The 15665-nt window shown below is 40.6% G+C and overlaps 1 protein-coding gene across 1 annotated transcript in view; it reads right to left on the reverse strand.

Moving 5' to 3' along the window:
- Window positions 1-15665, reverse strand: part of LOC124615808 (cleavage stimulation factor subunit 1) — a 194700-nt gene that overhangs the window by 20612 nt on the left and 158423 nt on the right. The window contains exon 8 of the mRNA XM_047143948.1: window positions 14174-14267. Within this exon, the coding sequence (XP_046999904.1) occupies window positions 14174-14267 (94 nt within the window). The remainder of the gene's footprint in view (window positions 1-14173; window positions 14268-15665) is intronic.

Consider the following 15665-nt stretch of genomic DNA (forward strand, 5'->3'; position numbering starts at 1 on the left):
ATCATTTATACTGGTGGACAGCTGGTTGGTAGTCATATCAATATAAAAGCTGTGCAATGATTGTAGCAGAGCTTGTCATTTCTCCCACACCAAAAAACCCCTCCCACACAGTCTCGTCATTCTGGATGGTGTACCTGAAGTGACAAGAGCTCCCCTGTCCAGTATGCTGAGGATCTCACCAATACCTGCAGGCACTATCACTCAGACCTAGTCTGCAAACAGATCCTCCATACCATTTCACCACACACCCCCAGTCCTCGCACCACTCCTAAGAACCAGTTACAAAGGAGTGCCCCTTTGCCAGCCAATAACACCCCAGACTAGATGAATTGAACCACATCCTTAATCAGAGCTTTGATTACCTACCATGATGCTCTGAAATGAGGGGCAGCCTACCCTAGATACTTCCCACCTCTCATAAAGTGCTGGTGTGTTGCCCAACCAACCTCCGTAACATCCTATTCCATCCCTATGCCACTCCCAATCCTAACTCCTTGCCACAAGAATCACATCCCTGTTGAAGTCCCAGTTGCAAGACCTGCCCAATCCACTTACCCAGCACTTCCTATTCCAGTTATGTCACAGGCTTACCCTACCCCATCAGGGGCCGGGCCACATGTGAAAGCAGCCATGTCGTATAGCAACTCTGCTGCAATCATTGTACAGCTTTTTATATTGGTATGACTGCCATCCAGTTGTCTACTAGGATGAATGGCCACTGACGAACTTTGGCCAAGAGCAAAGTAGACCAGCCTGTGGCACTACATGAAGCTGAACATAACATGTTTGATTTCAATGGTTGCTTCACAATCTGGGCCATCTGGATTCTCCCTCGACCATCAGCTTTTCTATGTGGAGATGGGAGCTATCCTTTCAACACATTCTGTGCTCCCAAATTATCCTGGCCTCAACCTACAGTAACCCAATGTCACCATATCCTTCACCCAACAGCTCCCATCCCTACTATCCTATTACCTCCTCCTTATTCATGTCCCCTCAACCTCTTAAAGTGCCACTCTCTACTAATACACCTGTCTTTCCCCTCCCTTGTTCCTCTCCTTTTCCACTTCCCACTCCCCCTCTCCTCTGCACACCACAGCTACCAATGCTGCACCTGTTGGCAGTCTTGTCGGGCCTCCTTCTTGACCTTCTAGTCCCTCCACACTCCACCTGATGACACTTTCCTTTTCCCCCACCTGTGTTCTGCTATCGCTTCCCTTCTCCGCCCCCTCCAGGCAGCTGATTCTATTCAACGTGAAAGTTGCATTCCGGTCTAACCTACCAGAGATGACTGTCACGCATGCATAAGGTGTGCTTGCCAGTGTGAGTGAATGTTTGTGTGTTTCCTTTTATGAAGAAGGTTTCCGCCAAAAGCTAAATGTGTAACTGTCCTTTCATTGTGCCTGACTGCAACTTAACATGTCACCTTTACAATGAGTAGCAATCTTTCTTTCTTGTTATGAAAATGTTATGAAAATGAAGAAATGGACAAGGAGAAGGATCAAGATTGGCATGAATTTAAAGAAAATGATTCCACTGCAAAATTTCCTATGAAAAAAAGGTTCAGGTTTTTAATTGGTAAAATTTAAAGCATCTCTAATGACACCTATGAAATGACATTTCTGAGAAAGAAACTTCTTGATGGTAATGTTCATTTTGTCTTTCCAAGAAACTGATGATGCAACTGATGTAGAAATAGCCAAATTGTTAAAAAAGTTATTCCAGAACATAGAAGACGAGGTAAATTTATTTTTGAAGGGATAGATGAGTATGACATTGAGTAAATACTTTTCACACAGATAATGACACATAATAACTAAAAATTAATATTTGTTTGTCAAATTTTGTGAATGCAAGTGTTTTTATAGCAAAAATCTCAAGATTAATGTGCTTATAAAAATTTGTTTGGTCTAGAAATTGTAAAATTTTGTTGCAAATACAGCAATATATTTAAAAAAAATCAAAATAGTGATCGGATTCACTTCGCTAGAAGTCTGATACCATTCCTGGATACAAAATACAATGGTGATCAGATTCACCCCAAATGAGGAGATGAAACCGATCAACAGTTAACTTAAAATAACTGAAATTACAAAAAAAAAAAAAAAAAAAAAGCCATTTTTGATCGGATTCACCTAATTTTACAGTATTTTGTCTAAATAATTTTGTAATTTGTTTTGATCTTCTGATAACATCATGACCTCGCTAGATGGTAAACAATGGCATCACCTGATAACAGCGTTCGACAGAGCTGCTCAGATTAACTCCTAAATCAATGACAGCTCAAGAACATCAAAAGGTCTATTGATTTCTTGATGACTGCCTTATACAACTTACATTTTTCTAAATGAGTTCCCATCAGTTACTGCCTACTGTGATCATTCTCACAGGAAATCACAAATCCAGTTTCAATGCTGAAATGGTATTCCATACACATGAAACTGCTTTTGTGCAAAGGTGTCAATAGCATCCTGGAAATCTAGGAGTACGAAATCCACCTGAGATGCCCTATCAATGACACTCCTTACTGCATGTGACTAAAGGGCCAATTGTTTCATTAGAAAGATATTTTCTGAATACATGATGGTTATGTGTCAACCCTTTGCTACAGCCAGGTCACTTAAGTCACTAAATAAAGGAAACACTTGTAGTCCAATCTGTATACCAGTTAGGTTCACTTCAGAATGTGCTGACAAAATAGCTCAGTTTCTAGCAGTTCTGTTCACAGCTTACTTCAAAAAAATGCTGTCTAATAAGAAACCACTGTTCTCACTTACATTTTATTTTATTTTTTAAGAACTTTTTAGACAGCACTTTTGTGAAGTAAGCTGTGAAAAGAACAGCTAGAAACTTAGCTATTTTGTCAGCATATTCTGAAGTGAACCTAACTGGTATACAGATTGGACTACAAGAATTTCCTTTATTTAGTGACTTAAGTGACCTGGCTGTAGCAAAGGGAGCTAGGTGCTTCATGATCTATCAATAACCCAGTGTTAATACAACTGGCATTTCTTAAATTTTATATATTCATTAATACATATATTATTAGTAGTATAATCATCATTATGTGTAAGATGAAATCAAAAAGGGACCTCTTGTCACAAAAGTGAAATTCTCCATACAAGCAAAAAATATGTCTGCCTGTGTCTGTATATGTGCGGATGGATATGTGTGTGTGTGTGTGTGTGTGTGTGTGTGTGTGTGTGCGTGTGCGCGCGAGTGTATACCTGTCCTTTTTCCCCCCTGAGGTAAGTTTTTCCGCTCGCGGAATTGGAATGACTTCTTACCCTCTCCCTTAAAACCCACATCCTTTCATCTTTTCCTCTCCTTCCCTCTTTCCTGATAAAGCAACCTTGGGTTGCGAAAGCTTGAAATTTGTGTGTGTGTTTGTGTGTTTTTTATTGTCTCTATCAACATACCAACGCTTTCGTTTGGTAAGTTACAGCATCTTTGTTTATATAATAGAGGGAAACATTCCACGTGGGAAAAATATATCTAAAAACGAAGATGATGTAACTTACCAAACGAAAGAGTTGGTATGTTGATAGAGACACAAACAAACACAAACACACACACAAAATTCAAGCTTTCGCAACCCACGGTTCCTTCATCAGTAAAGAGGGAAGGAGAGGGAAAGACGAAAGGATGTGGGTTTTAAGGGAGATCGTAAGGAGTCATTCCAATCCCGGGAGCGGAAAGACTTACCTTAGGGGGAAAAAAGGACAGGTATACACTCGCACACGCGCGCGCACACACACACACACTCTCACACACACACACACACACACACACACACACACACACACACACACATATCCATCCGCACATATACAGACACAAGCAAACATTACTTCATTCTGTACATGGTCACATTGTTTTGGAAATTGTATGAATCCAACAGGAGTCAATGATATCAATAAATTTTCCAAATCTCGCAGGTGCATATGCAGGTTTCACAAAATTGCATATCCTAAATTCTGAAGCCATTTTAAGCAGCTCAGAGTAGCTCTGTATAAAAAAAAAAGTTTCGTGATTACAATAATGCCAAACAAGACATGTTGTCCCTTTTTATATGAGTCTTACGAATGCCTAAAGACATTGCCAATTTGCAGTTGACAGCCCAAGAGCAACAGGTAGCAGCTGATGTTACTGTAGAAACAAAAACGTTTTTCACACCCTGTTCAGTTTGAAGTTTCAATTGATCCAATACAGAATTCTGAAAGCACTAAATAATACACATGTAACTGCATGCTTACCAATATGTTCCAAAATGCTTCATAAAAAAGAAAGGGATTTTTTCCGGGACTCATACCTCAGGTTGTATTGGTGACAGAAAGGTGGTGTCAACTGGTTTGGATAACCCTTGGGCTAGGGAGGGACTACCTGTATGCCTAACAGAAGGATCTTGTTATGAAGGAATGGTCCAATCCAACATTCGAAACCCAATCTGAATTTTTTTATACAGGAAGAATATACTGAAAGAAATGCCAGTTCAAAATTTTATCTGCCAAAGCACATTACACATATTTTTAAAAAATGTTAAAATTCCTCATTTTTGCTGCACAAAGAACCGCTTATGACAGTGGTTTGTATAGCAGTCCCTGACTGATGCGCAAATCAGTGAATACGCAAATGCAGTCATGACAAGACAATGTGGCGCCACTTACTCAAAGTCCAAAGAGCATACACATGAATTTTAAGCACTTAAAGCCTGCCAAAAATGTCTCAAATCATTAATGTTTTGAATAACTTACAGTTCATGTCCAGTTAAGCTGTTGCAGATGTAACTGCTATACAAGTGGTTAGCAGAGGAAAGAAAATCATGGCAGTATATGATGACATATTACAGATGACTTCCATCACTCAGCACTTTAATGTGTTGACATGAAATATTTTATAGCAATTTCTGTAGTACAGGTCTTATGATAATGTTTGAATAAGGTATATTGTACTAACAATGAAACAGTTCCGTGATTATTCCCGGTTAGTTTGCTTAAAAATTTTTTGGGAATATTTTTAAAGATGCTGAGGACGGTAGAATGAGGCAGCTGGTACCCCACTTTTCAGTCACAGTCTTTTAAATAAACAGGAGCATATTCACATTTTTGTGTGGCAATAGGAGCATTTTCCTGCTAGTATTGGTGATGGCTGTAATTTATATGATGAAGACTACCAAGTATTTTAAGATTACTTTTCTGAAGTAACACCAAGTAGTGACGAATCAAGTGATGATAAACTGGAACCTCAGTGTGGGGAGATGGTTAACGTCTCCAATATTTCTCTACTGCAAGACATTCCTAAGTTTGATGAAGCCTTAGGCAATAATGAGAATATTACAGATAATGTTATTATTGAAACAGAATGAAATGGTAATAACAAGCAAATAGTAGAAGAGAATGACAGTGTAGAAGGCTTTGGCCTGTTCGTAACTGATATGACTGCATTGATTTAAATGACTCTTTTGATGCTGACAGAGACCATGACTTCATTTCAGAATTTTTAAAAATGGGCTGTAGATGCAGTGAAGAATGTTGCAATAACTTTTCAGTTGGTGACTATTTAGAAAAGTGCTGCGAATGTGATGATACTGATCACTAAAAAAACAACATCAACACATTAGGTCACGTAATTGTTGGCCAAATGCTGTGTGTAACTTCATATTCTTCTTTGCAGCTCATAAACTGAGAGGAAACACCCATGAACTAAATACTTAGTAAAAGGTTGGCATGTTCGTGAAAATGCTTACATATTTGCCCACAGTATTAAAACTAAAAGGTTGAAATGCCTAACAAACCCTGAATCGATTGAGGAACATGACAGAAAACCTAAATTGTGATGGCCAGACATGGGTTTGAACGACCATCTTCCTGAGTGCGAGTCCACGTGCTAACCACTGTGCCATCTCACTTGGTCACAGTAACGCAATGAAACTTTTTCAGAATGTGACTTCTTTTCTGATTCAGAGTGTGTTAAAAAATTTTTACACAATTACACAGAATAAATGCCTTACGCTTACCATGAAGAAATAGCACTGAGTAGTATAATGCCAATTTAAAATTTCTACCTTCAAGTGATAGCAGGTCAAAATTTTTGAATCTTACATGGCTTCCTTTACAAATGATATGCCTCTAAAACCTACATCAAGTAGGGTGTTTTCTAATATTTGGAAGGATATCTGCTCAGAAATAGTTGTCAGATCTTTGTGCATATTTCCAGAGGCATTTCAGCAGTCTGGTCCCTTCAATCCCACAAACAAACCAACCAGAGGCATTTCACATCTGCAACGGCTTTAGTGCCTGAAGATAATAAAATGGAAACTACAGAAAAAAATGAGATTCTATCTACAACTTGTTGCAAAAAAAGGGAGTTTCATAAGCGAACTATTAAAAAGACTAAGAAAAATTCTGAAGATGGTGAATAAACTTGTGTACAACACTACAGTTTTGACGTGGCCCAACAGGCTTACATATCCGGGAACCCTTTACAGTCTGGGCCTATTTATTTATTGGTCCCATTGAGAACTGGAATATGCAGGAATATGTGAGAGACTGTAAATAGACAATCTATTGCCAGTAAATGTACGAATAACAAAGGGATACAACATTGTTGTTAGAACTTGCTACAATTATTTGGCGAGCTACAGTCATGGAGAAGATGCAATGTTTATTCATGTTAACAAATGTGTAGGGCAGAACAAGAACAACATCTTATTAAGATGTCTCACTTGGAGAACCTGTAACAGAAAAAACAAGAGAATTGCATTTCTCATTCAGACCAGTAGGCAACTTGAAATATGCATGTGACTGTGCATTCGGACTTTTAAAGAAACAATTTAGCATCAATTATGTGTCATCCATACAATAATTTGCTGATCGCATTGAGAAATCTACACCTGCAACACATGTTAGCTTTGCTGATGCTGTTGGAAATAAAAAAAGGTAAGTTACGAGTTTTCTGACTGGTAGGATGCAGTCCACCACTAGTATCTCTCAAGTGTTAACTTTTCATCTGAGAGTAGCAAATGTAACCTACACCCCAAATATTTGCTGGACTTATTCCAATCTCTGTCTGCCTCTAACATTTTTTACCCTCGACATACCCCTTAATACCACGAAATTTATTCTCCAATGTCTTAATAGATGTCCTGTCTTCCTGTCCCTTCTTCTTGTCATTGTTTTCATGTATTCCTTTCCTCACCAATTCTGTGAAGAACTTTCTCATATCTTACCTTATCAGTCCAACTAATTTTCAACATTTATCTGTAGCACCACATCTCAAAGGCTTTGGTTCTCTTCTGTTCCAGTTTTCCCACAGTCCACATTTAACTATGATACTGGCAGACTTCTCTGGGCCAGAAATGCCCTTTTTGTCAGTGCTAGTCTCCTTTTAATGTCCTCCTTGCTTTGTCCATCATATATTATTTTGCTGCAAATGTAGAAGAATTCCTTAACTTCATATACTTTGTGGTCCCAAATTCTTTATTTTGCTGCAAATGTAGAAGAATTCCTTAACTTCATATACTTTGTGGTCCCAAATTCTGACGTTAAGTTTTTTTGCTTTTCTCATTTCTGCTGCTTCTAATTACTTTCACCTTTCTTCAGTTTACTTTCATTACATATGAGTGACTAAATTTCTTGAAGAATAGTAATGGTAATGAAATACCTCACATAACTAAATATAACCACTCTGAGTTCAATTTTAGCTACAAAGGTAGTGTACATAGCAAAATAGACACTGATGGAAATGAATTTGCATACCGCATATTTCATCATTGGGTTTCCTGGTGCAGTAATGCAGTGATGACACAGCAACAAAGGATTATCTTTTAAAAAATTAGGCAAAGAGGAATAAAACGACATTCTGAGTCCCGAAGTAGAACCAGAACCTTAAGTCAACAACAGTGAGGATGCTGAGAAAGAACTTGACCAAATAATGCTGTTCGTAAATGATCTTGAACCACTTCAGGCATAAGACTTTTAGTAGTACAAAACCAAATACTTAGGCCACTACAATGTATGAAATTCCAGCAATCTATTTCGAAGGTTCTGTGAACTCAAATTTTTGGTGGTTCTGAGCCCATTAATGGCTCCAAAATTAAAATTTGGTCCAAAAGATGCCATAATATTGATTTTTTTCGATTTGGAGCCAATTTATTTAGTTTCAAATTTATGTACACTGCAATGTTCAACAGGTCTGAAGGGTTTAACCACATAATGTGTAATGTTAAGTTAAAAAACTGTACAAAGAACATTTCAAATACATATACAGAATTTGTTTCTTACGTATGTAACTTTAAAATGCATTATCTCTAAACACCTCTTATCCACCGCAATTAATCAACTTGTTATAACTCACTCAAAAAAAAAAAAAAAATATGTATAACAAAGATGCTGTAACTTACCAAACGAGAAGCCGTTGGTCTCTTGATAGACACAATAAAAAACACACACACAAATTTCAAACTTTCGCAACCCAAGGTTGCTTCATCAGGAAAGAGGGAAGGAGAGGAAAAGACGAAAGGATGTGGGTTTTAAGGGAGAGCGTAAGGAGTCATTCAAATACCGGGAGTGGAAAGACTTACCTTAGGGGGATAAAAGGACAAGTATACACTCGCGCACACGCCCCCCCACCCCCACACACACATATCCATCCGCACATATACAGACACAGAGACAAAGATGTTGTTGAAAGACACGTGAGGTATGAGCAGCGGCAACTTGAAATTAGCGGAGGTTGAGGCCTGGTGGGTAACGGGAAGAGAGGATATACTGAAGGGCAAGTTCCCATCTTCGGAGTTTTGACAGGTTGGTGTTAGTGGGAAGTATCCAGATAACCCGGACAGTGTAACACTGTGCCAAGATGTGCTGGCCGTGCACCAAGGCATGTTTAGCCACAGGGTGATCCTCATTACCAACAAACACTGTCTGCCTGTGCCCGTTCGTGCGAATGGACAGTTTGTTGCTGGTCATTCCCACATCAGAGGCTTCACAGTGCAGGCATGTCAGTTGGTAAATCTCGTGGGTGCTTTCACACGTGGCTCTGCCTTTGATCGTGTACACCTTCCGGGTTACAGGACTGCAGTAGGTGGTGGTGGGAGGGTGCATGGGACAGGTTTTGCACCGGGGGGGTGGTTACACGGGTAAAAGCCAGAGGGTAGGGAAGGTGGTTTGGGGATTTCATAGGGATGAACCAAGAGGTTACGAAGGTTAGGTGGACGACGGAAAGACACTCTTGGTGGAGTGGGGAGGATTTCATGAAGGATGGATCTCATTTCAGGGCAGGATTTGAAGAAGTCGTATCCCTGCTGGAAAGCCACATTCAGAGTGTGATCCAGTCCCGGACAGTATCCTGTCACAAGTGGGGCACTTTTGGGGTTCTTCTGTGGGAGGTTCTGGGTTTCAGGGTATGAGGAAGTGACTCTAGCTATTTGTTTCTGTACCAGGTCGAGAGGGTAATTGCGGGATGCGAAAGCTGTTTTCAGGTTATTAGTGTAATGGTTCAGGGATTCAGGACTGGAGCAGATTCGTTTGCCACGAAGACCTAAGCTGTAGGGAAGGGACCATTTGAAATGGAATGGGTGGCAGCTGTCATAATGGAGGTACTGTTGCTTGTTGGTGTGTTTGATGTGGACGGATGTGTGAAGCTGGGCATTGGACAGAAGGAGGTCAATGTCGAGGAAAGTGGCATGGGATTTGGAGTAAGACCAGGTGGATCTGATGGAACGAAAGGAGTTGAGGTTGGAGAGGAAATTTTGGAGTTCTTCTTCACTGTTAGTCCAGATCATGAAAGTGTCATCAATAAATCTGTACCAAACTTTGGGTAACCAAGAAGGCTTCCTCTAAGCGACCCATAAATAGGTTGGTGTACGAGGGGGCCATCCTGGTACCCACAGCTGTTCCCTTTAATTGTTGGTATGTCTGGCCTTCAAAAGTGAAGAAGTTGTGGGTTAGTATGAAGCTGGCTAAGGTAATGAGGAAAGATATTTTAGGTAGGGTGGCAGGTAGTCGGCGTGGAATGAAGTGCTCCATCGCAGCGAGGCCCTGGATGTGTGGGATATTTGTGTATAAGGAAATGGCATCAATGGTTACAAGAATGGTTTCCGGGGGTGACAGATTGGGTAAGGATTCTGGGCGTTTGAGAAAGTGGTTGGTGTCTTTGACGAAGGGTGGGAGACTGCATGTAATGGGTTGAAGGTGTTGATCTACATAGGCAGAGATACGTTCTGTGGGGGTTTGGTAACCAGCTACAATGGGGCGGCCGGGATGTTTGGGTTTGTGAATTTTAGGAAGTAAGTACAAGGTAGGGGTGCAGGGTGTCGGTGGGGTCAGGAGGTTGATGGAGTCAAGGGAAAGGTTTTGTAAGGGGCATAGGGTTCTGAGGATTCCTTGAAGCTCCTCCTGGACATCAGGAATGGGATTATCTTGGCAAACTTTGTATGCAGTGTTCTCTGAAAGCTGACACAGTCCCTCAGCCACATACTCCCGACGATCAAGTACCACAGTCGTGGAACCCTTGTCAGCTGGAAGAATGACGATGGATAGGTCAGCCTTCAGATCACGGATAGCCTGGGTGAGCTGTGGTGATGTTGGGAGTAGGATTAAGGTTTTTCAAGAAAGACTGAGAGGCAAGGCTGGAAGTGAAAAATTCCTGAAAGGTTTGGAGAGGGTGATTTTGAGGAAGAGGAGGTGGGTCCCACTGTGACAGAGTATGCAACTGTTCCAGACAGGGTTCAATTTGGATAGTGTCTTGGGGAGTTGGATCATTAGGAGTAGGATTCAGATTATTTTTCTTAATGGCAAAGTGATATTTCCAGCAGAGAGTACAAGTGTACGACAGTAAATCTTTCACAAGGATTGTTTGGTTGAATCTGGGAGTAGGGGTGAAGGTGAGGCCTTTGGATAGGGCTGAGGTTTCGGATTGGGAGAGAGGTTTGGAGGAAAGGTTAACTACTCAATTAGGGTGTTGTGGTTCCAGATTGTATTGATTAGAATTTTGAGGTTTTGGGGGGAGTGGAGCTGGAAGTGGGAGATTGAGTAGATGGGAGAGACTGGGTCTGTGTGCAATGTCCACATCAAACCCACTAACAAGCAACGGTACCTCGATTATGACAGCTGCCACCCATTCCATATCAAACGGTCCCTTCCCTACAGATTAGATCTTCGTGGCAAACGAATCTGCTCCAGTCCTGAATCCCTGAAGCATTACACCAATAACCTGAAAACAGCTTTCGCATCCCGCAACTACCCTCCCGACCTGGTACAGAAACAAATAGCTAGGGCCACTTCCTCATCCCCTAAAACCCAGAACCTCCCACAGAAGAACCCCAAAAGTGCCCCACTTGTGACAGGACACTTTCCAGGACTGGATCACACTCTGAATGTGGCTCTCCAGCAGGGATACGACTTCCTCAAATCCTACCCTGAAATGAGATCCATCCTTCATGAAATCCTCCCCACTCCACCAAGAGTGTCTTTCCGCTGTTCACCTAACCTTCATAACCTCTTGGTTCATCCCTATGAAATCCCCAAACCAACTTCCCTACCCTCTGGCTCCTACCCTTGTAACAGCCCCCGACGTAAAACCTGTCCCATGCACCCTCCCGCCACCACCTACTCCAGTCCTGTAACCCAGAAGGTGTATGCGATCAAAGGCAGAGCCACGTGTGAAAGCACCCACAAGATTTATCAACTGACATGCCTGCACTGTGAAGCCTTCTATGTGCAAATGACCAGCAACAAACAGTCCATTTGCATGAATGGACACAGGCAGACAGTGTTTGTTGGTAATGAGGATCACCCTGTGGCTAAAAATGCCTTGGTGCACAGCCAGCACATCTTGGCACAGTGTTACACCATCCGGGTTATCTGGATACTTCCCACTGACACCAACCTATCAGAACTCCGGAGATGGGAACTTGCCCTTCAATATATTCTCTCTTCCCGTAACCCACCAGGCCTCACCCTCCGCTAATTTCAAGTTGCCGACCCTCGTACCTCACCTGTCATTCAACAACTTCTTTGCCTCTGTACTTCTGCCTCGACTGACATCTCTGCCCAACCTCTTTGCATTTACATATGTCTGCGTGTGTCTGTATATGTGCCGATGGATATGTGTATGTGTGCGAGTGTATACCTGTCCTTTTATCCCCCTAAGGTAAGTCTTTCCGCTCCCGGGATTGGAATCACTCCTTACCCTCTCCCTTAAAACCCACATCCTTTCATCTTTCCCTCCCCTTCCATCTTTCCTGATGAAGCAACCGTGGGTTGCGAAAGCTTGAGATTTGTGTGTGTGTTTGTGTGTTATTTATTGAGTCTATCAACAGACCATCGATTTCTCGTTTGGTAAGTTACAGCATCTTTGTTTTTTTTATATATTTTTCCCACGTGGAATGTTTCCCTTATTTTATGTAGTTCATTTGAAAAGGCACAGCTGATTTCATTTGTCATCCTTGACACAATCCGAGCTTGTGCTCCATCTCTAATGACCTAGATTTTGGGAGTGTTAAACCCAACCTACTTTCCTTCCTTCCTTTTTTCTTTATGTCACCAGTAGGGCTAACAATGTGCTTTGCAAATAATTTCAATGGGCCCACTGGGATAGGGTACACAGAAAACAGATCTGGAATCTAGCAGACGCAGTGGCACGAAATGGTTCACATCCAAAAAATTCAAAAGGCTACTTTAAAAGCTGACCAATGAAAACAACTGTACTTAACTGCAAATGGTTTGTAGAAGACCCACTGTAGTTGCTGTATGATGATTAAGACATCAGATAACGTACCATGCAGACTATATTTAGCAAATAGAATCAAATAAGTCTTGACCCAGAATCGAACCTTCGACCTCCTGCATGCTAACAAAAAACACTACCCACTACACCAACTGCACAGCACCACTACTATATGCTGACAGACGTAGTTACCATATATGTGATTACAGCATTGCCAGCCTGCCACCCTCTAACGTTTATTTACTGCCCGAAATATGCGCAGGATGGAATTTTGTGAGAGACATTCTTGTAATGCTAGTATGTGAGGAATCATGCTGTGAAGTCTGTGTGCAGCAGTCTATAACACATCTTGACTCCTTGGTAAAACACAGAGGTTTGGGTCTCTGCTGTATTCATTCTACCCAGGTACAAGCAATCAATGTTTGATGATCATGTATGACGCTGTTTGCTACAGATTGCTCAATGTTTATATACTGTAGTTTGGAACACATATTCACTTGGAACTGTCAGAACAACCCATTTTTTGAATAGCTCAACACATTGGCTCTTTTGTGGCTCTTGTTCATTATTCGGATGGCTCATTTTTGCAGTTCGAACACGTTTTCAACATTCTGAGCATTCGCACCCTAGAACAGCCTATAGTGCCTGCAGTCGGCTCTATACTGATTGCAAAACAAAACTGTCACATTTTTTGAGAGTGCTGAAATTCTTTCCATAACATTAAAATAAAGTTACTTTCAGTTCTACTTCCACGTGAAGTGGCTCGATAGTTCTATGTAAGTCACTAAATTCCCAATCAGCTCTTTTTTTTTTTTTAACAGCCAAATTCAAATGACTCCAAGCACTGTAGGACTTAACATCTGAGGTCACCAGTCCCCTACACTCAGAACTACTTAAACCTAACTAACCTCACACACAACCATGCCCGAGGCAGGATTCGAACCTGCGACCTTAGCAGCAGTGTGGTTCCAAACTGAAGCGCCTAGAACCACTCAGCCACAGTAGCCAGCTTTTAAACAGCCAATTTGTTTGTCGTCAGCTACATTTAACAAGCATCATTTAGTGTGATAACCTTTTAATTTGTGCATCTAAGCACTAAAAAAAAAAAAAAAAAAAAAAAAAAAAAAAAAAAGAAAAAGAGACAGAATGTTGATAAAAATAAACTTGAGTTTTTCCAAAAATAGATGCTACATTTTCCCATCCCTACGCATAGCATATAGAACCCAGAACTGGAACTTAATCCGTCCCCTGTGTTGCGCTTCTATGAATCCTTGTTGATGTGTGAGCATGTCTGCCTTAGTGTGCCACTCTGTCATGCACAGCATCTCTTTAGATGCAATTTGGAGCAAAATTAAACCCCATAATCTGACTAGATGTCAGGAAAACAATCAGTTAGTTGCCACATTAGGAAATCTTGATAAATCACAAGTTCTGTGTCACTTACCTGTAGTACCAGCACCTGTGTATGCAATTAGGCATCTACTTGTTGAAAGCTCCCATAACTTTATCAGTGAGTCTTTCCCTGAGGACAGAATATACTGGAAAAAAAAGAAGACACATTTTGTATTTGAGAGCCTTTAACAAGCTACAAAAAAGCTATAATAATTGAATAGAAATACTGTGAATCATCAGGCACTGAAATCAGTATGTTCTATCACTAACCACTGTGCTTTCTCTTCCTTCTTTTTCCTTTTTTTAAAGGAAAAGAAGCAGAATAATAAACAAAATTGATCAAGTACTTCTTTTAATCAGAAATAAATGAAATGTAAAAGTTTCATAAATGTTAAAGTTCACTGAAAAAGACAAGATCAATCTATCACTATATAATGCTGAACATAAAACCTAGATGTGTAACCCGCCTCAGAACATTTGTAAATGTGAAGAACAGAGTACCTTCCTACATCAAAACTGCAGTGAGAAAAGGATACAAAGCATCTATGTCAGGTGAGTTCAAAATGACCATATAAAAATAACACTGAAAATAAGGAGTAGGAATACCCATGAACAAGAATCACCAGTAAGCTAAAAATATTTATAATATGCTCAACAGACACCAATACATAGAAACATGTAGAAAAATGTTAAATTACTGTCTTTTGGCATCAAGGGCCCCTTTTTCGAACAGATGAGAATGATGGGCAGGAAGAAAAGGGGTGGTAAGAATATATGAAAGGCTACTCAAGATCCAGGGGAAGGAAATGTGGGCGGTCAAAAATAAACACCAAGTTTCCATCTATAAAGTTTAGGGTAACTGCTAACAGGAATGGGGTACTGTGAGTTGTCAATATACACTCTCCATCTATGCATATTTGTGCTTACTGATAATTTTGAGAGTGTCATATCAATATAAATGCCTGGATAGTGGTTTCAACAGGGTGGTATTTGATGTGAGTCACTGCTTCTGAAAGAAGTTAGTAATTTTACATACTTTTTGAAAAAATTTTCTTTATCCATCTTAGAAATATTTTCATAAATAAATTTATAGCTTCCATAGGGTAGACAAACTCAGCTCTACATAAAGAGATGTACAAGCAGGAAAAGTGTCAGTTCTGAAAGAAAGACAGGGGATAGAAAACAGAAAGTACTAGCCAGAAGATGCAAAGTTCAGAAAAGTTTCAAAATGATGGTGGTCTGCAACAGATGACACAAGACAAAAAGCAACTCAGACCAGCACTAGAATTAGTTTTCGCTCCATTTTCCCCATCCCTGCATCACAACCTCCTGATACTGCACCTGTTGGCAGTCTGGTCCCTGTACACTCTGCCAGACAGTGTTCCTGTCTCCCCTCACCAGTTTTGCTATCCCTTTACCCGGTCCAGACTTCTGCTTCCATTCTACGTGATAGCTGCATTCTGGTCCGAGCTGCCAAAGTTGGAGTCATACGTGCGTGAGGTGTGCTTGCTCGTATAAATAAATGGTGTGTGTTTTTCTTTCTT

This window comes from Schistocerca americana, chromosome 5, assembly GCF_021461395.2.
Source record: "Schistocerca americana isolate TAMUIC-IGC-003095 chromosome 5, iqSchAmer2.1, whole genome shotgun sequence".
Classification (NCBI taxonomy): Eukaryota; Metazoa; Arthropoda; class Insecta; order Orthoptera; family Acrididae; genus Schistocerca; species Schistocerca americana.